This window comes from Camelus bactrianus, chromosome 35 (assembly GCF_048773025.1).
Source record: "Camelus bactrianus isolate YW-2024 breed Bactrian camel chromosome 35, ASM4877302v1, whole genome shotgun sequence".
Lineage (NCBI taxonomy): Eukaryota > Metazoa > Chordata > Mammalia > Artiodactyla > Camelidae > Camelus > Camelus bactrianus.
Genome location: NC_133573.1, coordinates 8,354,143 through 8,379,788, shown reverse-complemented (window position 1 = coordinate 8,379,788; position 25,646 = coordinate 8,354,143). Strand labels below are relative to the sequence as shown.

Here is a 25,646-nt window from a genome sequence, read left to right as displayed (position 1 = left end):
AGCCTGCGTTTAAAAATACAGTAGAGCAGGAGGGAGGCGCGAGGCAGGAGCGGGCGGCTGGGCTCGGCAGCACATCCAGCGCAGCGTGGCGCCCCGGGCCTGGCCCCATGCCCACAGCCCTGCAGGACCGCCCTTGAGCGCGGGCGCCCCTCCCGCGCCCCCCGCCTGCCGGCACTGTAGCCGCCATGGCGCGGCCGGGCGGCCTGGCGCTCCCCAGGCTCCGCGCCGGCCGGAAGACGCTGTTGGCGGCCGCCGCGGGCGTGGTGATGCTGCTGGTGCTGGTGGTGCTCATTCCGTGCTGGTGAGCTCAGGCAGCCCGGATGGCCGCTATGAGATGCTGGGTACCTGCCGCATGGTGTGCGACCCCTGCCTCGCGCGGGGCCCCGGCGCCACAGCACGGTCTCTGGCTTCATCATCTATTCGGATTGAGCTCCCCGCCTCCCCTCCATCCCCTGTCCCCGACGGGGCTCCTCTCCCGGTGGGGCAAAGAATGACGCGTCCCTTGCCACCCCCTGGCTGCCCGTCGCGGTTGCAGGCCCTCCGGGCTATGACGCCCCCGGCCCGCCCTTGGCACCGCCTGGGCCGCAGCTAGCCCTCCCGCCGGCTCGCCGCAGAGCCGGGTCCATCGTGCCCTTCCCGGTCCCCTGGAGGCAGTGTTGACCACCTCCGCTCCATCCGGCCTGCGCTGTATATTTGTACAATAGGATTGTTTATTGCCCACCCTGCCGGCCAGCCCACCCCAGCTTGGGGAGAGGTCTCCGCAGGGTCGCTCCCCGCTCCATGCACTGCCCACCTGATCTGGAATAGTGCTGTTGGGGGAGGGGTGTGTTGGGGGCTGGGTAGCTTCCCAGCTCTCCTTACAGCCCCAGCCAGGCTGCGCCCCGTCTGACCAAAGCTATAATAGAAACACTTCCATGCCGGAAAAAAAAAATACAATAGAAATGCCAAATATTTTCTTGCCTTTAGACTGTTTTTTCTAACTCCCCTGCCTTCCTCTCACCAACCCCATTGCCTCCATGTCTATTGAAATCTTACTTGTCTTTCAACTCTTTACTTTGGTGTCATTAAATTTCTGGAGCTTTTGTAGATTTCACTGAGCGAAAATAACTTCCTTATCTGTAGTCTCATGGTGCTTTGTTAACACTGTGGGTATTGTGATCATCTGTATACGCATTTCTCTCCTGTGCTTGGACTGTCCTTTATTTAGCAGCATACAGTTATTTGTTTACTGTATCCCAGGCACCGTCCTACGAGGTGGGTTACGCGAGGAATAATACAGACGTGGTCAGTGTCACCTAACAGTAGAGTGTATTAATTTTGTATTTTTAGTGTGTGCTACAGTATCTGTCATGTATTCTGAACTCATCGTATTTATTGATATTAGTTATTAAAGCTTCTTAGAAGCAGTAATACTTAAATGTCTTTTAGAAGTGAAATTTAGATTTCCTGAGTGGTTTGCTGCACCAGCTATTAGAATATATGAGAAGGTGGAGCTAAATATTTCGGTATCCCTTTTGGGGAGTAGCTGACTGTGTAAGGCATAAGAGCCAGCTTGCAGTAGTGGGAAGGGCTGAGTCAGAGCAGAGTGTTGGTCTTGGTTCTGCCTTCAGCCTTGTCATCTTGAGCAAGTCATTTAACTTCATTGTCTTCATCTGTGAGTTGAGGAGTTCTGATGACAGGGTACATTTTTCTTCCAGGTCTAAAATTTTGTGATCTGATGTGTAGAATGTAGTAAAGATGATCCTAGTATTATTATTAGGGAAAATAAAGAGTTTTAACTGGCTTGATTTGTTCTCATTTATTGTTATATCCTACTCAGGTTTCCTGTTAATATTTATCACATATGCTTAATCATTCTCTCTACTTTCACACACACAGTATTCTTGTTTTTGTCTAATTGTTTGAGAGGAAATGGCAGACATGATGTCTTCAGTGTGTATTTCCTAAATGACCATGGATACTGTTCTGCTGTATACAGACAGATTTCACCAGTTGTCCCACCAATGTCTTACATAGCAAAAGAAAAATAATTTTTAAAAAAAAATTCATAGAGACAAAAAAAAAATACTAAGAAAAGCAATTTCTGGTCCAGGATTCAGTCAGGATCACACATTGAATTTGTTTATTTTTAAAATTTTTTTATTGAAGTATTGTTGATTTACAATGTTGTGTTAGTTTCAGGTATAAAGCAAAGTGATTCAGTTATGTATATACATAAATACATTTTTTTCTTTTCAGATTCTTTTTCAGTGTATGTTAACTATGCACACATTGAATTTGGTTATTTTTCTTTAGTCTCTTTTAATCTGAACATTTCTTCCGTCTTTCCTTGTCTTTCATGGCCTTGACATTTTCAACAAGAGTACATACAGATCAGTTATTTTGTAGACTATCCTTCAATTGCATTTTTCCAGTGTGTCCTCATGGTCAGATTCAGTCATGCATTTTGGGCAGGAATTCTGCAGAAGTGCTTCTGAGAGCGTGGTGTGTGTCTGTACCATTGTTGGTGATGGGACTTTGGTTACTTAAGCTGATATGTACCAAATTTCTCCACTGTAAAGTGTCATGCTGTCATTCCAACTGTGGTGGTTCTCAGATGGTGGTTTTTCAGATTCCATCATTCCATTTATATTTCTCATTTAGAATTCTGTAAGGAAGAATTCTTTTTTGTTTCTTTCTTTCCATCAATATGGGCTCATAGTACCTCTAAATGTTTAATAAATTTTATCAGGCATTACTTAGCTTTTGTATGACATACTAACATTTACGGACTTACTCTTATGTTTATAAAAGGAATCACTTAAAACACTAGTAATTCAAAATATGTTTTAATTTGGTGTTGGTGTATTACTTGCTCCTTTAAAAAAGATTAGTAGTAACACTTGATTTTGCTCAGAACATACCTGGAAATGGGTAGTGAGGAGTATAAGAACAGTAACCAGTAGGAAATAAACCTGCCTAGAGCTAAAATGTTACTAAGGGGGCAATCTTAAATGTAATATAAACTATCTCCGTTTCACACTGAAACGTAATCGAGAGCTTGTAGAATGACAGATATTTGTTGTCCTTATTACTAAAGACTGCTTTAAAAACAAATACTAAGATTGTAGCATACTGATGGGAATATACATATTTTGTTCCCCAAATGGGCCCTGGGTTTTTAAAAGTGTCTTTTTCATTTAGGCTTCAGAGTATTTTCTGCCCTAGGTTTTAACCAATATACACACGAGTTTTAAAAACAAAAACAATTATCTCAGTTGTTAAGGGTCTTATGAAAATTAGTGTTTTGTGGAAAATTAATATTTTACCTCACAGCAAAATATTTAAAAAGCACACCTTTGTCTTTCAGTGACATAGTGAAACCCTCAAGTTTCTGTCTTGTATAAATTAATCTTTTTCTTAATTGTTGGATTTGAAGATGGTACTATAAGGTTGGCATTTTGTTCACTTGCTTTCTGAGAGTTGGCTAATAACAATGTAGAGATGGAGAAACTAAAACAAACCCCATAATCCACTATTCTTGAAGGCAGCTAAAACCCCAAGCCCCAAAATAGGTGGAATGGCTGCCAGAAGCAGGAGATTGAGCAGGCCGCATGTGGGAGGAAGCAGGGAGGATGCTGCAGCCACAGAGCTCAGAGCCAGCAAGAGATGCTTCATGAAGTTGAGAGGCCAACCCTGAGGTGCAAAACCTGTATTCCTTGTTTGTAAAGGCAGAGTGGGTTTCAAAAGCTAATGGCGGGAGTTAACCTGTGTCTGGTTTGATTCGAAGAAGGGGAGACGAAGCCAAACAAGGAGTCACACAGACAAGCCATTTTCGTGTTTGTCTGTCTCTGTAGCAGTAGGGGAGGAGATGCCTTTGCAGTCTGCCTGTCTTCCTTGGCTGTTGAGAAGTAAAAAACTAAACAATTCTCATGTAAAACCCTGTATCAAGACAGAGCTTTGCTGGTGTAGAACTGAGCTACCATGGCCTTCTTCATGATCCTCTGCAGATACCCGGTCTAGGAAAACCTCATTGCCTACAAAGATGGCTTAACTAAAGGAATCCAGCTCCAGGCCACTACCACCACTCAAAGATCAGAAAGGAACAGAGAAGTGGAAAAACAAAGGACAGGTGGAGAGTACTCATCGGGAAAAATGTTGCTGTAAAGGAGATGAAAATAATGACCAAATATTTTGCCATGAATTTAAAGTCCTTAATGAAATATTTACAACTGAGACCACAAAGCAGTGTGTAAGGACTCGGAGAAGAGACAGTGTGACTACATGAGAAAAGGCAATGTTAAGCCACTTGAGTGGAAAGAAAAATAAATAAAATTAAAACCATCACTGAAATGAAGAATGAAAGAAAATAAAACCATCACTGAAATGAAGGTGAAATTGGAAAAAATCACAAGGGGCAATAGAGACTGTGGAAAACAGTAAAGAACATGGAGGCTAGAAATGGAAAAAGTGGATAGAATTTGCCAAAATGAGCAAAAATGTTAAATTAGAGTGAGAAAGTGACAGATACAGAAATCAGAAAAGGAGATTGTCCATATGTATATTTGTGTTGCAGAAGTAGAAACATAATGAAACACAATGCGTGATGATATAACCCAAGATAACATTTCTGGTACAAAAACAAACGAACACAAAATTGTAAGAATATTTAGACCAAGTTTTTGTTTGTAACATGGGAGTGTTTGGAAAAACTAAAAAGGCATTGGATTTCCCTTGCTATGATTGGGCCATATGATGGTCTTTGCCTGAGATATTTAATCACCTGCACAGATACTACAGTTGGTTGAAATTTATGCATGGGTGTTAGATCCTTACAGAAAGTCATTATGCTACCTTTGCATAGTCTAATTAAATAGGCAAATTTTGCTTCATGCTAGGTTTTTTTTTTGTTTTTAATTTACCCAGTTTTAGGTAGCCTTTGATTATACAGTGATTTAAGTAAAACTTTTTTAAGATTAAAAAAATAGAAAATTTAAAACTGGTTCTGTACTTAAGACAGTTTTATAAGCTATTAATCTGTTTGTAACACTTATAATTGTTAAAACATGTGAAAATATGTTTTGAGTGTTGATGCATTTTGACTAAAGTTAGGCAAATTTTGGTTTTTGTTGGTTGACTTAGATTAGTGATTAAGTTTTTAGAAATACCCAAAACTGTTGGGATTCTAAGGGCAGAGATCAAAGCTGTTCCACCCACAAGTTACCTTATAGTTTGTGCTTACTTAACAGAAAGATAATTTAATTAAAATGGAAAATAGTGTTTATATATTTTTTTATTGCCATAACATAAACTTGTTAAAGTATTTGGAAACATGAGATAATTCAAAGAAAAGTAGAACTATTCTGTTTCATATAATTTCATTTATTTAAATATTCTAATTGGAATAAAGCAATAAAAATGACTAACATTTCTTTATTTAGAATAATAATAAATGGTCTTTGTTATATACAAATTGCTTCCTTTTTCCATTTTACTTAGAGATTAGGAAAGATTGTGATTTTTTTTTTCATATGCCTTTCCAGCATTGTGTAATGGCTGATAGGCTTTTTTATACTGAAATACCCTCGCTTTCCTAGATAAGTTTGACATATTCGATGTATTTCTGTATTCTGTTGAGTAATATTTAATTTAGAATTTTTACATTTATTTTCATATATAATATGGTCACTCCTTTTTTGTATTTTTTTATTCAGGATTTGGCATTGAAGTTGATTGGTCTGTAAAATGAAGGGACATTCCATCTTTTAAAGTTTTCTTTACTTGCTTAAACAGTATTGGAATTATCTGTTCTGTAAAGGTTACATTTCATCTGTGAGTCAGTCTGATCCTGTCCTTTATTGACCATTCAGCCTCTTCAAGTTTTCTATTTCTTAAACAGTCTTGGGATTGTAACTAGGAAAGAATCCCAATTTATTTCTTAAGTTAATTGCATATAGTATTCTTTTAAACTCTTCATTATCTCTGTTTATGCTTTCTCATTTCTAAACTTGTATATTTTTGTTGTCTCTCTTTCCCATAAGGGATATATCTATTTTATTGTTTGAGGAATTGCTTTATTTTTTTCCCACTTTTTCCTTCCTAATTTTATCCTGGTTTATTTGTTTAGTTTCTTAAGATGATTGTTAAGTTTCCTTATTTTTTGTCTCTATTTTTAATAAAGATGTCCTCTGTGTGGGGGAAGGTATAGCTCAAGTGGCAGAGTGCATGCTTAGCATGCGTGAGGTCCTGGGTTCAATCCCCAGTACCTCCTTGAAGAATAACTGAATAAATTAATTACCTCCCCTACCAAAAAAAAAAAAAAAAAAAAAGATGTCCTCTAAGAACAAGCTTTACTGTGTCCCACAGATTTTGGTAGGCTGTTTGTTTTCCTTTGCTCTCTGGATAGTTTGAATTTTCAGTTCTGCTTTCTTCTTTGAACATTTGAAATCTTAAAATGTTTCTTAAGGTCCAGGCTTTTTTCAGCTGTTTCTTATTTACTGGATAATGATTCCTGTTTGTAGTGAGACCACCCCTCCGCGCCCTCCCTGACCCAGCCTCATGTCCATCAGCAAGAGTCATGTTAGCCCTGGGATTTAGCCTGCTTCTGACAGGACCTTCCTCCGTGCCCTCCTTTCATCTCCAGATGCTTTCTTCCTTGCTGTTGCTAGCTGCCACAAGCCACCAGGCATCATCACTGGTTTCCCCTTTTCGTGGAGTCACCACTGAAAGCCCTGGCCTCCCAGCTTAGTCTTCATTCCCCAGACTCTGATTTTCTTTTCTCACCCTCAGCTCCCTTGCCTTCTCAACTCTTGTCTTCTGAGTTAGCAGGGCACTTGTCACATTTCATTGTTAATACTTTTTAAGTTATTAGTAAACTCCAATTTGTGGATCTAGGTCCTCATAATCTCATTCTTCATGGATCCTTAAGTCTTTTATGGTAATTGTCTTGATGCCCCCCTCCTTGTTATCCTCTACCCTCCTCCCAAAAAGAATCAAAATAGCAGGTGAAGGAGGCATTTTTGTTATATTCCTCACTTAGAGATTAAGCTCTTGCCTCCCTAGACTTAGTAAGAGAGGACTAAATCCAGCCTCCCAGCTTCTAGCTTGGCATTCTTTAATCACAGCACAGTGATACAACTCAGCAATAAAAAGAATCAAACACAGGTCTGAACAGAATGTCAAAAATGCTAAACATACAGGGAAGCAGCAAAATTAAATATATCAGTTAGTTAAACGTGAATGGGTCCTGTTTTCTTAATAGGCCCAGTTAATTAACAAAGCAGCTGTAATAGTCGTAAACAAGAAGGCACCAAATAGAGAGGCAAAGTGTAAAAGCAAAATCTGTTCAAAACACAAGAGAAGAATTTGATGAAAACCGGTTTGTTAAGAGATTGCTTATATCTCCTTCATAACAGATAGATCCAAAAGACACACAGAAAAAGGCCAGGGGGAAAATAGAATAACAATCAACAAATATTTTGAAGGAAGAATGCATGGCTTTAAAAGTTCACAGAACAGTTTTACTAAATCAGTCTTGGACTTGGCAGCTAAGTAAACCTTAAATTGTAAAAGAAACAGAAATCTTACAATACATGTTATCTGATAATTTATTCTTTCAGAAAACATTTTTGATCTATTATGTTCCTAGCGTATGAGTTGGTAGTAGGATTTTTAAAAGTTACCGTACAGTAAAATTGACCTTTTTTTGGTATAGTTCTTTGAATTTTAACATACATATTATAACAAATGTATATGGTCATATAATCACTACCACAATTAGGATACCAAACAGTGCCATCATCCTGAAGAAGTCCCCTAGTGCCATCCTTTTTCAGTGACACTTTTCCCCTGCCTTCCTGCCAAACCACTGGTCAGCCTTTGTGACTATAGCTTTGTCTTTTTGAGAATGTCATACAGCTGGAGCATAGTATATAAACTTTCAGACTGAATTTTCTCACTTAGCATAATGCATTTTGTGCTGTATCCAAGTTGTTGTGTGTCAGTAGTTTGTGCCATTTGGTTGCTGGGTTGTATTCCATTATATTTCAGAGCTGGTTTATCCATCCACCTCTTTTAGAACTTTTGAGTTGTTTCCAGATTTGTATGATTACAAATAGATCTGTTATAAACATTCAGGTACAGGATTTTATGTGAATATTAATTTTTATTTCTGTAGAGTAAATATCCAGTAATGGGATTGCTGGATCATACAGTAAATGCATGTTTAACTTTAGAAACAGTTTGCCTATTTTTTCTATAAAGTCATTGTATCATTTTACATTTCTGCCAGCAGTATATGAAAGTTCTTGTTTGTCCACAGCCTCGTCTGTTATACTTGGTATGATCAGACTTTTATTAAACTGCAGTCATTCTGATAGGTGTGTATTGGTAATCTCATTGTGGTTTAATTTGCATTCATGCAATGGCTCATGGTTTTGAGCATCTTTTAAAGTTCTTATTGTGGAGTTCTGAGTTCTTTATATATTCTGCATGCAAGTCCTTTGTTAGATGAAATATGCTTTGCAGGTATTTTTTTCTTAGTGTGGGGCTCTTGTCATTCTGTTAACAGTTTATTTCTTAAAGTAAAAGTTGTTTATTTTTATGCAACCCAAGTTATCAATTTTTTCTTTTATGGATGTTGATTTCAGTGTTGTATCTTTTGCTCAATAGATGGTTGCAGTGATTTTATCCTGTGTTTTCATTTAGAACTTTTATAATTTTATAGTTTCTATTAGGTCTGTGATTCATTTTGAATTAATTTTTGGATACAGTGTGAAGTATGTGAATCCAAGTCCTTTTTTCTTTTCCTCTTTCTAAAACTCTTTTTTTTTGTTGTTGGTATATGGAGATCTAGTTTTTCGGAAACTATCCACTGAAAAGACTGTCCTTTCTGCACTGAATAGCTTTAGCACCTTTCTGAAAATATCAGTTGTCCATACGTGCGTGAGTCTGTTTCTGGACCCTGTTCTACTCCATTTGGCTGTTTGTCTTTGTCAGTATCTCGCTGTCTTGATTTCTATAGCTTTATAAAAGTCTGAAAGTCATATATATAGTCTACTAATTTTGTACTTTTTCAAAATTGTTTTGGCTATTCTAGTTTCTTTACATTTCTCAATGAATTTTAGGATCAACTTGTTGATTTAAAAATAAAAGCCTGCTAGGATTTTGATAGGGATTGCACTGAATCTATATAGATCAGTTTGGGGAGAATGGAACTCAACAACATTGAGTTTATGATCCCCGAACGAGTTAGATCTCTTTGTTCATTTAGGTCTTTTAAATTTTCTGAGTGGTTGTATATCTTTGGCATCTTTCGTCAGATTCCCTAAGTAGTCCATAAATTTTTATGTAAGATGATGTTAAAATTTAAAAAAATTTCCCTTTGTTCATTACTATTGAATAGAAATACAATTGATTTTTTTTGAGTGTTTATTTTGTATCATCCAACCTTGCTAAACTTGCTTATTCATTCTAGGACCTTTTTTTAATCCCATAGATTCCTTTGGATTTTTACATTCTTCCTTTCCAATCTGGTTGCATCTTATTTCTTGTTTTATTGCCCTGGCTACAGATCTCCAGTGCAGTGTTGAGCAGGAGTGATAGGAGCTGACATCCTTGTTTTGTTCCTGATATTAATGGGAAAACATTTATTTACAGTTGTTAGCTGTATGTTTTCATAGATGCCCTTAATCAGGTGGAGGAAGTTTCCATTCTAAGTTTGCTGAGAGTTTTTTCAGAAATGCATATTGGATTTTGTTTAATGTATTGTCCACATTTGTTGAGATGATCATATGAAGTTTCTTTTTTAGTTTAATATAGTGAAGTTTACATTGACTTCATTGAGTTTTTGGTTTTTTCTTTTCTCCTCCGTGTTACATCAACCTTTTATTTCCAAGATAACCTCACTTGGTTGTGATGTATTATTGTAAAATTTTGTCTCAGATTTTCATTCTAACTGTTCATGAGGGCTATTAGTCTGTAGTTTTCTTTACTTATAGTGTCTTCAGTTTCCTGGAAGTGTTTGTTTAGAATGGATTTTTATTTAAATACTTAGTAGAATTCATTCTGGGCCTGGAGTTTTTTTCGTGGAAAGATTTTTTACCACAGATTCAGTTTCTTTCTTGGATATAGAAATCTCTAGCTATCTATTTGTTTTTTTTATTGCAGTAAAATATACATAGCATAACATTTATCATTTTAACCATTTTTAAGTGTATGATTCAGTGGCACTAAGTATGTTCACGTTGTTTTGCAACCATCACTACTATCCATTTCCGGAACTTTTTCATTACCTCAAACAGGAACTCCACCAATTAACGATTAACTCCCACTACACATGTCCCCTCCGCCTCTGGTAACCTTTTCTGCCTTCTGTCCCTATAAATTTGCCTGTTCTTATTATTTGTATTAGTAGAATCATACAGTATTTGTCCTTTTTTTATTGGCTTGTTTCGCTTATCATAATGTGTTTAGTTAGGGTTCATCTGTATTGTAGCATTTATCAGAATTTCACTACATTTTATAGCTGAGTGTATCAGAATTTCACTTCATCTTATGGCTGATGATGTTTCATTGTATGTACGCACCACAGTTTGTTTACCCATTCATCTGTCCATGGACACTTCCCTGTTGTGAATAAAATTGCTGTGATCATTGTTGCACAAGGATCTGTTTGAGTCCCTGTCGTCAGTTCTTTTGGGTGCGTACCTGAGAGTGGAATTGCTGTGTTATATGGTAATTCTGTTTTTAGCTGTTTGAGGAAATGCCAACCTATTTTTCACAGTGGCCGTGCCATTTTATAATTCCGACCAGCAATGCACAAGTGTTCTGACTTCTTTGTGTCCTTGCCAACACGTGTTATTTTTCACTTTTTTCTTTAATAATAGCTATTTTAATGGGTGTGAAGTAGTATCTCATTGTGGTTTTGATTTCCATTTCCCTAATGAATAATGATATTGAGCATCTTTTCATGTGCTTATTGGCCATTTGAATCTATTATTTGGTGAAATGTCTATTTAGATCCTTTCCCCACTTTTGAATTAGATTTTCTGTTACTACTGGGTTATAGGAGTTCTTCATATATTCTGGGCACTAGCCCCTTATCAGTAGTACCTGGTTTGCAGATATTTTCTCCCATTTTGAGAGTTTTTCCCCACTCCCTTGATGGTGTCCTTTGGTGCACAGAAGTCTTATTTTGCTGAAGTCTAGTTTATCTGCTTTTCTTTTGTTGCCGGTGCTTTTGGTGCCATATTTTAAAAATGATTGTCAAATCCCATATTATGAAAGTTTTTTCCTATTTTTTTCTTCTAAGTTTTAAAGATTTAGTTCTTACATTTGATCTTTGATCCATTTTGAGCTAACTTTTATATATGGTGTAAGGTAAGGGTCCAACTTCATTCTTTTGTATGTGGAAATCTAGTTTTCTGAGCACCATTTGTTGAAAAGACTGTCCCTTCCCTATTGAATGGTCTTGGCTTCTGTGTTGAAAATCAGTTGGCTGTGTACCTGAGGGTTTATTTCTGGGCTCTCTATTTTTTCCATTGGCTTAAATGTCTGTCCTTAATGCTAATACCATTTGTTTTAATTATTGTAGCTTTGTAGTAAGTTTTGAAATAAGTTGGAAAGTGTGAGTCCCCCAGCGATTCCTTTCCTTTTTTTTCAATATTGTATTGCTTTTTAGTGTGTCTTGTAATTCTATATGAAGTTGAGTGTCAGTTTTTCCCTTCTGAATAAAAGCTTTTGGAATTTTTATTGGATTGTGTTGGATCTGTAGGTTGCTTTGGGTAGTGTTGTCCTCTTACCAATATTAAATCTTCTAACTCATAAACAGCCTGTCTTTCCACTTTATTTATGTCTTCTTTAATGTCTTTCAGCCGTGTTTTTTATTTTTCAGTATATAAATCTTAAAACTCCTTGGTTAAATTTATTCTTAAGCATTTTATTTTTATTATTTTTATTTTTAAAGTATTTTATTCTTTTTGATGCTATCGTAAATGGAATGATTTAAAAAATTTTTTTGGATTATTCATTACTAAAGTATAGAAATGCCTCGGTCTGACGGGCGCAGAGACGCTTCTGGAAGTAACATCACAATGCTGCTCAAGGAGAACCTCAAGTTCATTTCAAACTTGTGTTGGTGGGAGATGGTGGTACTGGAAAAACTACATTTGTGAAACGTCATCTGACTGGTGAATTTGAGAAGAAGTATGTAGCTACCTTGGGTGTTGAGGTCCATCCCCTTGTGTTCCATACCAGCAGAGGGCCTATTAAGTTCAACGTATGGGACACAGCTGGTCAGGAGAAATTTGGTGGACTGAGAGATGGCCATTATATCCAAGCTCAGTGTGCCATTATAATGTTTGATGTAACATCGAGAGATACAAGAATGTGCTGAACTGGCATAGAGACCTGGTGTGAGTGTGTGAAAACATCCCCATTGTGTTGTGTGGCAACAAAGTGGATATTAAGGACAGAAAAGTTAAGGCAAAATCAATTGTCTTTCACCAAAAGAAGAATCTTCGGTACTATGACATTTCTGCCAAAAGTAACTACAACTTTGAAAAGCCCCTCCTCTGGCTTGCTAGAAAACTGATCAGAGACCCGAACTTGGAGTTTGTCGCCATGCCTGCTCTCCTGTTGGAGGTGGTCATGGACCCAGCCCTTGCTGCGCAGTATGAGCACGATCTAGAGGGTGCGCAGACAACTGCTCTCCCGGATGAAGATGACCTGTGAGAAAGTAAAGCTGGAGCCCAGTGTCAGAAGTCTAGTTTTATAGGCAACTGTCCTTTGATGTCAGCGGTGCAGCGTGTTTGCCACTTTATTATATAGCTAAGCAGAACATGTGCTTAATCTTTGGGATGCTGAAGGAGATAAATGGGCTTCGGAGTCAATGTGGCAGTTAAAAAAAAAAAAAACTCCCATTTTTTTGGACCTGCATATTTAGCTGTTTTGGAACACAGTTGCTTCCTCCCTGAGTTTCAAATATAAGACTGAGACAGTCACATCACAATATTCAGTGGTGAAATCTTGTTTGTTACTGTCATTCCTATTCCTTTTCGTTTAGAATCAGAATAAAGTTGTATTTCAAATATCTAAAAAAAAAAAAGTATAGAAATGCAACTGATTTTTGCAGATTGATTTTATATCCTGCAATTTTGCTGCATTCACTGAATTCTAACTCACTGAATTTTTGTATGTGTGGAATAGAATCATTAGGATTTTCTACCTGTAAGATCATGTTGTCTGAACCGAGATAATTTTACTTCTTCCTTTCCAATATGGATGCCTTTTATTTCCTTTTCTTGCCTGATTGCTCTGGCTTGAACTTTCAGTACTCTGAGAATAAAAGTAATGAGAATAGGATCCTTGTTCTGATCTGAGGGGGAAGCTTTCAGTTTTTCACCAATGAGTATATTAGTTATGGGTTTTTGTATAGCCTTTGTCATGTTGAGAAAATTTCTATTATATTACTGTTTTGTTGACTGTTTTTATCATGAGAGGATATTGAATTTTGTCAGGTGCTTTTTCTATATCAGTTGAAATGATCATGTGGGTTTTTTTTTTCCCCTCATTCTGTTAATGGGATATATTACTCTGCTTATGTTCAACCATCTGTGTGTGTGAGTTTTATTCCCACTTTATGGTGGCGTATAATCCTTTTAATAAAGCTGCTGAATTCAGCTTGCTGGTATTTTGTTGAGAATTTTTGCATCAGTGTTCCTCAGGGATATTGGTCTAAGGTTTTTAATTTATTTTTTACTTTGTATCTTTGTCTGGCTTTGGTATCAGTAATGCTAGCCTCATGGAATGAGCCTGGGAGTGTAACTTTCTCTTCTTTTTTTTCTTTTAAACATTTTTTTTGATTTATAATCATTTTACAATGTTGCGTCAAATTCCAGTGTTCAGCACAATTTTTCAGTCATACATGGACATATACACACTTATTGTCACATTTTTTTCTCTGTGAGCTACCGTAAGATTTTGTGTATATTTCCCTGTGCTATACAGTGTAATCTTGTTTATCTATTCTACAGTTTTGAAATCCCAGTCTATCCCTTCCCACCCTCCGCCCCCCTGGCAACCACAAGTCTGTATTCTATGTCTATGAGTCTATTTCTGTCCTGTATTTACGCTTTGTTTTTTTTAAAAACCGACAACATAATGCCATTTGCAGCAACATGGATGCTCCTGGAGAATGTCATTCTAAGTGAAGTAAGCCAGAAAGAGAAAGAAAAATACTATATGAGATTGCTCATATGTGGAATCTAAAAAACAAAAACAAAAACAAACAAACAAAGCTTTTTTTTTTTTTTTTTTTGAAAATTGAGGATTGGGGTTAACTCTTTAAATGTTGGGAGAATTTACCAGTGAAGCCATTTAGTCTTGGGCTTTGCTGGGAGGTTTTTTTATTACTGATTACTGATACTTCTTATTAGTTATGAGTCTCTTTAGATTTTCTTTTTATAAGTCAGTTTTGTCAGATTGTGTGTTTCTAGGAATTTGTCCATTTCATCTAGCTTACCCAGTTTGTTAGTGTGTATTGTCCATTGTATGTTTTTGTAATCTGGTTTTTTTTCTGTAAAATTGGTAGTAATGTTTTCCACTTTCATATCTGATTTTTGTAATTTGAATTTCTCTTTTTGCCTAGTCAGTGTAGTTAAAGGTTTGTCACTTTTATTAATCTCTTTAAAAAAATCGAGCCCTTAGTCTTTGCTTTTTCTGTATTTTGTTTCTTTTCCATTTATATTGGTTGTGATCGAATTATTTCATTTCTTATCCTAGTTTGCACCTAGCTTGTTCTTCTTTAGTTCCTTAGGGTGTAAAATTAGGTTATTGATTTGAGATATTTCTTCTTTAAAGTATATGTGTTTATAGCTATGAATTCCTTTCTTTTTTGACCTATTGGTGGTTGAAGAGGGTGTTATTTACTAATTTCCACTTATTTCTAGTGGAAACTAGTTTTCTAGTTTTCTTTCTGTTACTAATTTGTAGCTTCATTTGATTGTGATCAGAAGAATACTTCATATGATTTTAGTCTTTTAAAATTTATTGATGCTTGTTTTGTAGACAACATATGATCTATCCTGGAAAATATTCCATGTGCAATTGAGAAAAGTTTATTTTAGTTGTGTTGGCTAGCATGTTCTTTTGGGTTTAATTGGTTTGTATTGTTGTTCAAATCCTCCATTTGTTATTGATCTTCTATCTGGTTGTTCTGTTCATTATTGGAATTAGCGTATTAAAGTTTCCAACTGTTACATTTCTCCATTCAGATCTGCCACTGTTTCATATGTATCGAGGTTCTTTTCTTTGGTGAATATGTGTTTGTAATTGTTACATCTTCTTGATGAATTGACCTTTTATCAGTATAGTTTGTCTTTCTTTGTCTCTTGTAACAGTTTTGTCTGATACTAGTTCTCTCTTGGTTACTATTTGCATAGAATATCTTTTTCTGTCCTCTTATTTTCAATTTAAATGTGTCGTTAGCATGGTAGAGTCTCGTAGATAGCATATAGACAGGATATAGTTGGATCTTTCATATGTTTTTTTTTTTCTGCTAATCTCTGCCTTTGGAGAGTTTAATTTATTTACATTTACTTATTACTGTTAAGGCGGGGTTTACTGCTGACATTTTGCTATTTGTTTTCTGTATGTCTTACAGAGTTTTTGGTCTCATTTTCTCCATTATTGCCTTCTTTTGTGTTTAGTTGGTTTTTCATAGTGACATGCTTTCCTTCTGTTTTGCAATATTCTGTAGGTATTTTCTTTGTGATTTTTTTTTTTTAGTCTAATTGTGTAGCTTTTAGTCTTTTAAGGAAGTTGACATTTCATCTGAGTTGTCACATTTATTGGCATAAACTGGTTTGTAACATTCCCTCAATACCTCGTTAACCTCTGTACACAGTTGGTAATTGATGTGATCGTTCTTACTGTTTTTAATGGTAATTTTTATCTTTTCTGTCTCCAGTTTGGTTAGAAGTTTATCAATTTTATTGATTTTCCTTATAGCATCAACTTTTTGTTTCATTGATTTTTAAAAATTGTTTTTACAGGTTTGATTTTTATCAGTTTTTGATTTGAACTTTATTTCTATTCTTCTGCTTGCTTTGGATTTAAGTTGTCTGCATTTTAAATTGTCTTAGTTTGTTTGGAAGGTGAGGTTTTTGAGCTGAGGTCATTTTTTCTTTTCTAGTGTGGCCACTTAGTGCTGTAAATTTTTCTGCAAATGTTGCTGCAGTGACATTGCACAGATTCTGATATGTTGTGTTTTTCTTTTCATTCAAAATACTTCCTAATTTTCCTTTGAGCAATTTGATGATGGTGTTCCTTACTGCAGTTTTCTTCATGTTTGTGTCTGGGGTTTATTGAGCTTTATTGATCTATGGGTTATACTTTTAATTAATTTTGAAAAATTCTGGGCCATTTTTTTTCAGATATATCTTTTGTCCTTTATTTCTTTTTTGCTTGCCTATTAGACCACTTGAAGTTATCCCACATTAATTACTCTGTCTTTGTTTTTAAATAGTTTCTGTTGCTATTTCTTCATATTTACTTACATTTTCTTGTGCATTGTCTAATCTGATGTTAATCCCATTCTGTGTATTTTAAAGTCTGAAGCATTATCATTTTCATATCTACATACTTGATATGGAGTTTTTTAAAAATCCTTCACGTGTCTACATAACTTTTTGAATATGTGGTGTACAGTTATAATTGTTTCTAATATCCTTGTTTTTAATATGCTAGTTGTAACATCTGTATCAGTTCTGAGTTGGTTTCTGTTGACTGCTTTTTATTCTTTCAACAAGGTAGCTGATTCCGTTGATAGGTCCTGGTTTCTCATTCACAGGTGTCTCTTTATGGTGCAGTTGTGATCTGATAAATTTTCATGCCTCACTTACTTCTTGTTTCAAAGGTTTTACTGATTGTATTATCTAGTTTTAACTAGATAGGCAAGTGGGCCTAAAAAAGATTCCTGCAAAGGAACAGAATTGAATATTGTATTATAAATGCAGGCCCAAATGAACAAGTAGAGAAAAGCTGAAATGACAGTTCTGTAAGATACTGTGATTTATAATAAGAAATATATATATTTGGTTCCTGGCATAGAGCTCCTAAAACCCTTGGATTTTCTTAAGTGATAAGAGAAAAGAACTGTCTTTTATTTTTCATAGCAAGCCTTTTTCAACTATACCTGAGTTTATGTTAACAACATGACTTCTGCAAAGCCCTTAGCGTAGAATCTGGTTGCCAGGGGGACCAGCCATATATCAAGGTTTGGAAGTTTCAGCCCTTTCATACCTCCTGAGAGGGCTGGAGATTTTGTTTAATCACTAAAGGCAAGTGATTTAATCAATCATTATCTACATAAGGAACCTCCTTAAAAATCCTAAGCCGAGGTTCAGAGGGTTCCATGTTGGTGAGCACAGAGAGGTACAGGGAGAGTGGATGCTTGGAGAGGGCACAGAAGCTCTGGGTCCCTTCCCCATACCTTGCCCTGTATATCTCTTCCATCTGGCTGTCCTTGGGTTGTGTCCTTTTCTAATAAAATGATAATCTGGTAAGTAAATTGTTCTCCTTAGTTCTGTAGGCTACTGCCACAAATTAATCAAATTGAGGAGGGGATTGTGGGAACCTCTCATTTGTAGTCAGTTGGCCAGAAGCAAAGATAACAACCTGGACTTGAGATTGGCATCCCAAGTGGGGCCGGAGGGGCAGCCTTGTGGGACTGAGCCCTTACCTGTGGAATCTGTCTCTAATTTGAGGTGGATGGTGTCAGTTGTAGGACGCCCAGCTGGTGTCCCTGGAGAGTCAAAGAATTGGTTGTTGGGAAAACCCTACATATTGGGTCACTGAAGTGTTCAGTTTTATAGTAGAGCAGAAGAAAAACACAGGAGTGTTTTATTTAGACATTCTGCTTCTTTTATGAGCTCCTTGTCATCCACGTGAGGAGGTTGAAAAGATAATTTAGTCAAACCTTGTGAGAAGTTGGCAAGATCAAATTTACCAAGATTCCCACTGCTGCCGCCATAAATGCAAATTAACAACCACTTGCAAAACAGAAGAACCAGGCTTGATGAAGCAGATCGAGCATCTGAGAGCTAAAGAGCTCACTGTGCATGGGATTCACCAGAGGAGCCAGGGGAAGGAGAATGGGAACTGAGGGGTGTCCGGGTCCAGAGGAGGTGCCCTTTCAGATCCCCTGTCTCTTGACTCCAGGGGCAGTGTTTCCCAGGGCTGTTGCGTGTAGCTTTCAGATCTCAACTGTCAGAAGAGTGAGTACTTGGAAACAGTTATTGACATGCAAATTATACATATGACAGAGATGCTCATTAGACTGCCAGGAAGCATACCCAGAAACAGGATGTTACAAAAGAGAGAGAAGACCGGGGGAGGGGAGGAGGACACAGAATTTCTGGGAACAGTGAGTTTCTATTCACAGGCAGACTGATGAACTGGTAGCTAGCAGAAAGGCCGGTCTGCCCTTGAGCATATTGCCTAAAGAGTTTAAGAAAGAAAAATTCTTTATATTTTCTCTGAAGACTCTTGAGAATTTAACTGTGGCGTCTGGATGACAGGCTGTCACTATGTTATGTCTACCAATGGCCTTCATTTAGTGCCTGAACCAAGTCAGAGCCGTTCACCTCGTCCCCATGTTTTCAAGTTTTTTTAAGCAATATGAATGAAATGGAAAATAATTTCGTATTTTTTATATAGATGGTGTGGCATATTTCTGTATCCAGACCTGGTGAATACAGGTCTAGATTATTTAATATATTGAATTGTTTGTTTGCTTCACTGCAAAGAAACTTGACACTGAGGTTTTCCTTGAACATTGTAATTGGCACTGTCCTTTAACTAACGGTTGCCTGCCATTCTAGGTGTGACTTTATCAACTTCTTAGCTCGAAACACCAAACTTTTTTTTTTAATCTTTGGCATACAGAAAGACCTGGCATAATTCATATTTTGAAATGAATTTTTATTACTTAATTTGTGTGTGTAATGGATCACCAGAAATCATCCAAGATTTACTAATGTATTTTCATATTGGTGACAGGTGTTCTAGGAAGCGTTTAGTATATGAGGGTGCTGTTCATCTTAGTTGTGGCTGTTCTGAATTAATTGCGACAAGCTAATAAGATCTTTTGAAAGTTTTTTCCCAGGCTTCTTGAGCTAATGTTTTCCCTCTGGCCAGTGGGGTAGACTGCACATTATTTTTGATACTCTTTTACGACATGCGGGTAGTTACTGTTCATTTCAGCCAGATGGCACGTGTCAACTCCTTTTCCTGGAAAGGGAGAAGTTTTGGGGGTTGAGGGGCTGCTGTCGTAAAACCTTATGTGACTTTTTACGGAACTCGTCTTCCCTTTATGTAAACCCGTGCTTACCGGTTTTTACTGTGCTTTGAGTGCTCCTCTTCCGCTTACGAAGATCCTTAGAGGATTGGGCACAAATGTTTTTGTGTGTAAATTCTCTTTTTGCAGTTGTGCATTAGCAGATAATTATTGATGAGTTTATAGAAAACGAATACTGTTCTTTTCAGGATAAAAACAAAAACAAAGAATTCATAAGACAAGGGGTGAGTGGCACTTTTGTCATTTTTCCAGTCCTCTCAAGCTGCCCATCATCAGAATCTGTGGGTATTGGCCAGCTGTGAACAACACCCTTAATAACTGTGTGTGGATGCTTAGGGAGGCCCTGGAAAACCGCCCCGGCCGCCAGTCCCCAGGCAGCCGTCTTCTCTGCATCAGCACCATGAGTTCCAGCTCTTGGCTCTTAATGTGCAGAGTCAATCACCACCTTACACTGAATTTCATTTTTTTTCAGTTAAAATTTTTATTTTTTCAGGACGTCCAGGTAGGTAGATGTTGAATTCTACAGGCATTTGGTTTTCATTCTTCCTGATTAAATTCTAAGCTGCTTAACTTCAGTGACACTATTTCGTTTATCTTCATGTTCATAACTAAGAATTTGGGTGTGAATTTGGGCATTTGATAAAGTGGCTTTTCTATTTCCTGGTTTTCTTGGTAATTAATTTTAAAAGTATCTTTTACTGGAATTCTTATAAAAATTTTTATCTTTTCAAGGTGTTGACTTTAAGGTGAAAACAATTTCAGTGGATGGAAATAAGGCTAAACTTGCAATATGGGTAAGAATTTTTAAAATGTGTACTGCATAAATATTAAACTTGTACTTTTTGAAGAAGCAGAAATTGATGTGTATAGTGTTCTAGAGGTGAATGAGCAATTTGTATTAAATAAGTTGGGAGATTTAATGTTGATTAAAGGCTAAATAATAAATAGTTAATCTGTAATCAGGCAGACACTTTTACTTAAAAATTTAAAATATATAATCCCTTCAGAATATTTGAGAACAGAACAGAATATTAAAAAAGATCATCTTGTTTGCCAGAGAGAATCATTGTGATTGAATGTGTTGCTTTCAAGTTTTAAAAAGAGCCTAGACTGAACTAACACTAAAGGCAGTTATTGGGGAGAAGGGGGATGAAGTGATACTTTAAAAAATTACTTTTCGTCTTTGTTAGTATAAATATTTATAAAATCTGAGTTGGCCAGCTTTGGATTTTTAAAAAAATACTGATGCCCATTCTTAGGTTCTTTTCATTTGCCTATAAACCCAACCCATTCTGATCCACATTCTTTGCTAACTCGACCTCTTCCTGGTAGTGCTGAATAAGGCAGCCTTAGCTATAAAACATCCAGGATGCTCAGTGTGTGTCAGTCTGCCGTGTTTCCCCGTCTCTCCTTCCTTCCCTCCTATGTCTAAATATGATTGCTATATATTAGATATATTGCATATATAATTTATAAAAATATACTCATATCTAATTCCCACATATACCATAAATATATTTTTGTAACATGATAATATTAGAACTGGTCAACAGTCATCAGATTGTGATGATGCAGTGTGACGGTTAAATAGCAAATGCTGTCTGGGTGTCAGTTCCAGGTTGAAACAGCAAGTGTTCATGCACGTATGATCTTACTCATGTTGATGGCATGCTCTGAATGGCATACTGTTTCTAACACACATTTTATCTCAAATAACAAATAACTGTGTGTGCCTTATGTTTTTCCTGTTAATCTTTTTCTAATATACTTTACATGATTGGTTGGCTATTTGCCCCTTCCCCAAAATATATTTAATACCAGTCAGAACAGTAATGTGTAACAGAAAACGATTTGGAAAATGTTGGACTAGACCATAATAAAATATATTGAAGTTTAAGAATGCCGGCTTCTTTTTGTACTAAAGTGGGGCCTGATTTTCCATGTGCTTTTTGTGCTTGATTTATTGCTTTGTGAAATACATAATTCAGAGTAGGACTGAGACTTGATGGTTACCATGAGGTCTTACTTTCATACAAGAGATTTTTTTGTTTGTTTGTTTGTTTTTAATTTACTTTCTAGTTCCTGCCCAGTAAAAAGCCTGTCAGGCATTATTGAAGTGACATTTTTATCATAGACCTATAAATGTTTTTTAAATAAGAGAGGTTCCTCCTGACAGTAGGATAATACAGGCTCATTCTGAAAAGGGTAATTGAAGCATTATAAAATTAATAGGGAAGAAAGTTCATTTTTAACCAATGTCTACATTTTAGTGAACATCCTTAAAAATATCTTAGACACATGCATATTGTTAAACATACGTTTATATGCAATTTTCTACAAGAATGGATTATATACTTTTTCACCTGCTTGCTGCTTGCCCCCCTTTCCCCCCTTTCCCCCCAACACATGCTGTATTCATTGTTCTGTGTCAGTGCACATAGAGGCACATCAATTTAAATGACCACCTGGCTGGACTGTAACTTAGTCAACCCACAGTGAAAAGTATTTGCATTGTTAATAGTTTTTCACAAAGAACAGCAGTGCTCTGGTGAGCATCCTGATTTATACAAAATCTGTGTGTACTTGTCCAGTGACTTTGCAACATGTGCTTGGAAGTGAAATCATTGGCTCAGAGAATGTGAAGATTTAGCATTGGGGTATAAGAAAAAGGCTTTCTGTACTATACAGTGTTAATCTTTCTCATTTTTGCCTGAGTAATAATTTTTCACTTTTATGTGCATTTCTTTTGATTACCGAGTTTTTCTCTTATTTATTGATTTTATTTTTAATGAATTTTCTTTTATATGCTTTGCCATTTTTACATTAGAGTTCATCTTTTTCATGATTAACATCTTTGTATAATAAAAATACTAGTTTTTTGTCATATTCCACATTTTTCCACTCTGTCATTTGTCTTGAGAATCTTAAGATGAATCCATATTGATTTTACTGTGTGTGTGTAATACTGTTACATGCTGCATATCTTCCCCCCCCCCCAAGTTTGTCATTTACTTTCACATATTGTTTAGGATGAGTGTGTGTGTGTTGGGAGGAGGTGGGGGGTGGGGGAGAGCTGCCGTTTGCCATACCACGGTTTCGGTGTTTGTGTGATTAGATGAGTTGTTCATGCATCTGGGTGTCACGTCCTAGTGAGGAAGGCCTTCTCACTCAGTGTTAGAAATATATGCATCTGTTGTTTTTTCTCATTCTTCTGTGGTTTTATTAATATACATAAAATCAGCTCCTCTCCCACCTGCAAGTTCCTCCCAGAATCATTCGAGTAGAATGGCAGGCAAGCACAGCGCCACCCCTCTGCCCCTGAAGGTGCTGCGCTCACGTCACGACCTACCTGCTGCCTCTCAGGCTGTTTTTCTCTGCGTGTTTTCCTCATGTCAACTCCCCGCATGGTTAGTGAGACTTTCTGGGTACTTCCCAGCCCTTTGTCCATTTCTGTCTTCTCCTGTCAGAAGATAAAACCAGAGATAGAAGCTCTGATTCTTTTTATCTTACAAAGATGTTGTTACACTTACTGCAAATTCCTGCTTTAAAAACAAACAAGCAAAAACCTAACTTCTGACTATTTATAGATATAAATTTTACATTTATAAATCCTGATCCAGCTGAGCTTCCGCCTGCCCCATAACAACACTCACATTTATAGCCGTGGGCCTGGCAGTTAAGTTGACGTTTGATATACGCCTTCACTTTTCTTCAGCTTATTTTGCATTAGCGGACTGTGAACTTTTTTTTAAAAGGCTGGATAGTAGATTCTTAGTCCAGTCCTAAAGCAGGCCACATGGCAGTACATAAGGGAATCAGGAAAACTTTAGTTAGTAAAAACATAGATGATGAAACAGATGGTGGGCCGAGGCAGCAGTTTGCAAACTGCTGCTTTGCATAATCTTAGGTACCTTGAAGGCACAGTCCAAGGATGGTAGAAAGAAGACAGAAGGAACCAGGCCCAGAGGAGACTTGTTGATTCGTTTATTCTTTTCAACGAAAGTTGAGCACCTGTCTAAGGCAAGAATTGCTGGAGGCTGAGGAATTAAACTGGTGATTAAGCAGATGGGGTTCCTTCCTTGGGAAATTCACATTTCCTATGAGTGTACCTCTTACATTCATTACTCCTGATGTGAATCAGAAACATGGAATAAGGAGTTGTTTGGTTTTTTTGCATTTTCCTGAAAGAAGATACTTAGAAAACATTTTTAAAAGTACAACCTAAAAACTGCTTACCTAAAATAAGAAACAGCCCTGTAATTCTCTTTAAATCACTGGTTTTCAACCTTGATTCTATGTTAGAATCACCTGGGAAGATTTTTAAAACTTCTGTCATAGCCTAGGAACACTGAAATCAGCATCTTTGGGAGCTGGATCTAGGCTTCGGTATTCTTCAATTCCCAGGAAATTTTATTTGTACAACCAGAGTTGAGAATCATTGCTTTCAGTGAAATGGGTTTCATGTGTGATAAAAATCTTAAACCCAAAATGGTAGAAAACCTATATACTTTGTTGCATTTTTCTATAGATGATGCAGTATCTATTAATTTAATTTTTATGTAACACTAACAGTAAAAGAACACATTTAAATTTTAAGTTTATAAATGAGTTTGTGCATTGATACTTTAATAATGCTGTTCAGCGTTCTTCTCTTAGTATGTTAAAGGTCTATTATTTATACTTTGTTTTGTTTAATAATAATTGATTGTCATTTTTAGGATACTGCTGGTCAAGAAAGGTTCAGAACATTAACTCCCAGCTATTATAGAGGGGCACAGGGTGTTATATTAGGTAAGGTCTTACTTTAATATACTGTTTAAAAATATTGTTGTTTTATTATTGGAATTTCTGACTTTCCTTGTTTGTGAAGGTCAGTTAAGTTTTTGTTTCACTTTAGTGCTGCTTTTTTTGTGACTTGAAGTTGCGTTAATTTCATGTAATATTAATGAATATTTAAGCTTAAAATTTTGTTCCAGCCCTTTGTCTAGCAATTAAAAAATAAAGATCAGACTATAATTTATTTGATTTAAAAGCACATGTTGCTGAGGACGTAACAAGGACTAGTCCTCTTGCTGTTGGTCTGGTATCCAAAGCCGATCTTCAATCAGGAACTCATTCATACTCATTGCCACTCATACAGGTAGAAGAGTATTGGTTGTTTAGTGGGATCTGTTTCATTAGTCCTGAAAAAGTAACACAAAGCACTTAATACTGTTGACTTACAATCACACAGAACTTAAAAACCACGTGTGGGTTCTCAGTATAATTTATGGCAAAGTGCTTGTTCTCAATATTCCCGGGAAACTGAATATTGATCAGTTGAAGGGAGAAATCTCTTTTTATATCGTGACTTGTGAAGCTTTGGTTTGGCAGTGACTCTTTCTGGTTTTGATTCAGGATCTTCTACGTTTAGAAACACTTTAAATTAATAAGCTTTTTATTTAGTATAATGCAGAACGACACCAGGTGGAAGTGAAGACAGGGAGACAATCGGGATCCCCCACTCTCTCTACATACTTTTTCAAATTTAAAATTCTGGTCCTTGTAAGAAACAAAGAAATGAACAGGATGGTAGATTTTCAATTCATGTAAAAATTTTTTTTGGTATTTTGAGACATTTGAATCTAAACACCTTTTGGGTTTTAGACACTCCTTTTTTTGTTGTTATTATGAATGGGGACAGCTGTTGTTTTGTTTAAATTAATTTTCAGTTTTCACACAGTATATAATTTTGTTTCTTTCACAGTGTGTGTTAATTAAATTGAAGTGTGTGTTTATGTAAATGTATTTTTTTTTAATACACTTGAATCTTCCATCTGAATCAGACACTGATTTTTAAGCCTTGAACGCTTAAAAAACAGACTTGCCTGTATAGGCAAGTTAGTTAGTTCCTAGTTATATATCACTTAGTTAATTAGTTCCTAGTTATATATCAGAAATATAATGCCATTGTTTCTTTTAATGTTCACTTAATAAATGACTTTTTATTTCAGTGTATGATGTCACAAGAAGAGACACCTTTGTTAAACTGGATAATTGGTTAAATGAATTGGAAACATACTGCACGAGAAATGACATAGTAAACATGCTAGTTGGAAATAAAATCGATAAGGTAAGAAGTCAGACACTTAGCATTTTGGCTCTGTATTTTGGTAGCTTTTCTTGATCTTTGCATTTATGTTTTAGGAAAATCGTGAAGTTGATAGAAATGAAGGCCTGAAATTTGCACGAAAGCATTCCATGTTATTTATAGGTAGGTGTGTGAATATTTATCCTTTCATTAATAATGAAGAGTTTGAAGTGGAGTTTC

The 25,646-nt window shown here is 36.5% G+C and overlaps 1 protein-coding gene and 1 pseudogene across 1 annotated transcript in view; both read left to right on the top strand.

Annotated features, from left to right (window-relative positions):
• The window catches only part of RAB18 (RAB18, member RAS oncogene family), a 35,249-nt gene that overhangs the window by 4,596 nt on the left and 5,007 nt on the right, over positions 1 to 25,646 (top strand). The window contains exons 3-6 of the mRNA XM_010959404.3: positions 20,069 to 20,130; positions 24,055 to 24,127; positions 25,330 to 25,448; positions 25,523 to 25,589. Of these exons, the coding sequence (XP_010957706.1) occupies positions 20,069 to 20,130; positions 24,055 to 24,127; positions 25,330 to 25,448; positions 25,523 to 25,589 (321 nt within the window). The remainder of the gene's footprint in view (positions 1 to 20,068; positions 20,131 to 24,054; positions 24,128 to 25,329; positions 25,449 to 25,522; positions 25,590 to 25,646) is intronic.
• LOC141576045 (GTP-binding nuclear protein Ran-like) lies at positions 4 to 20,060 on the top strand (annotated as a pseudogene).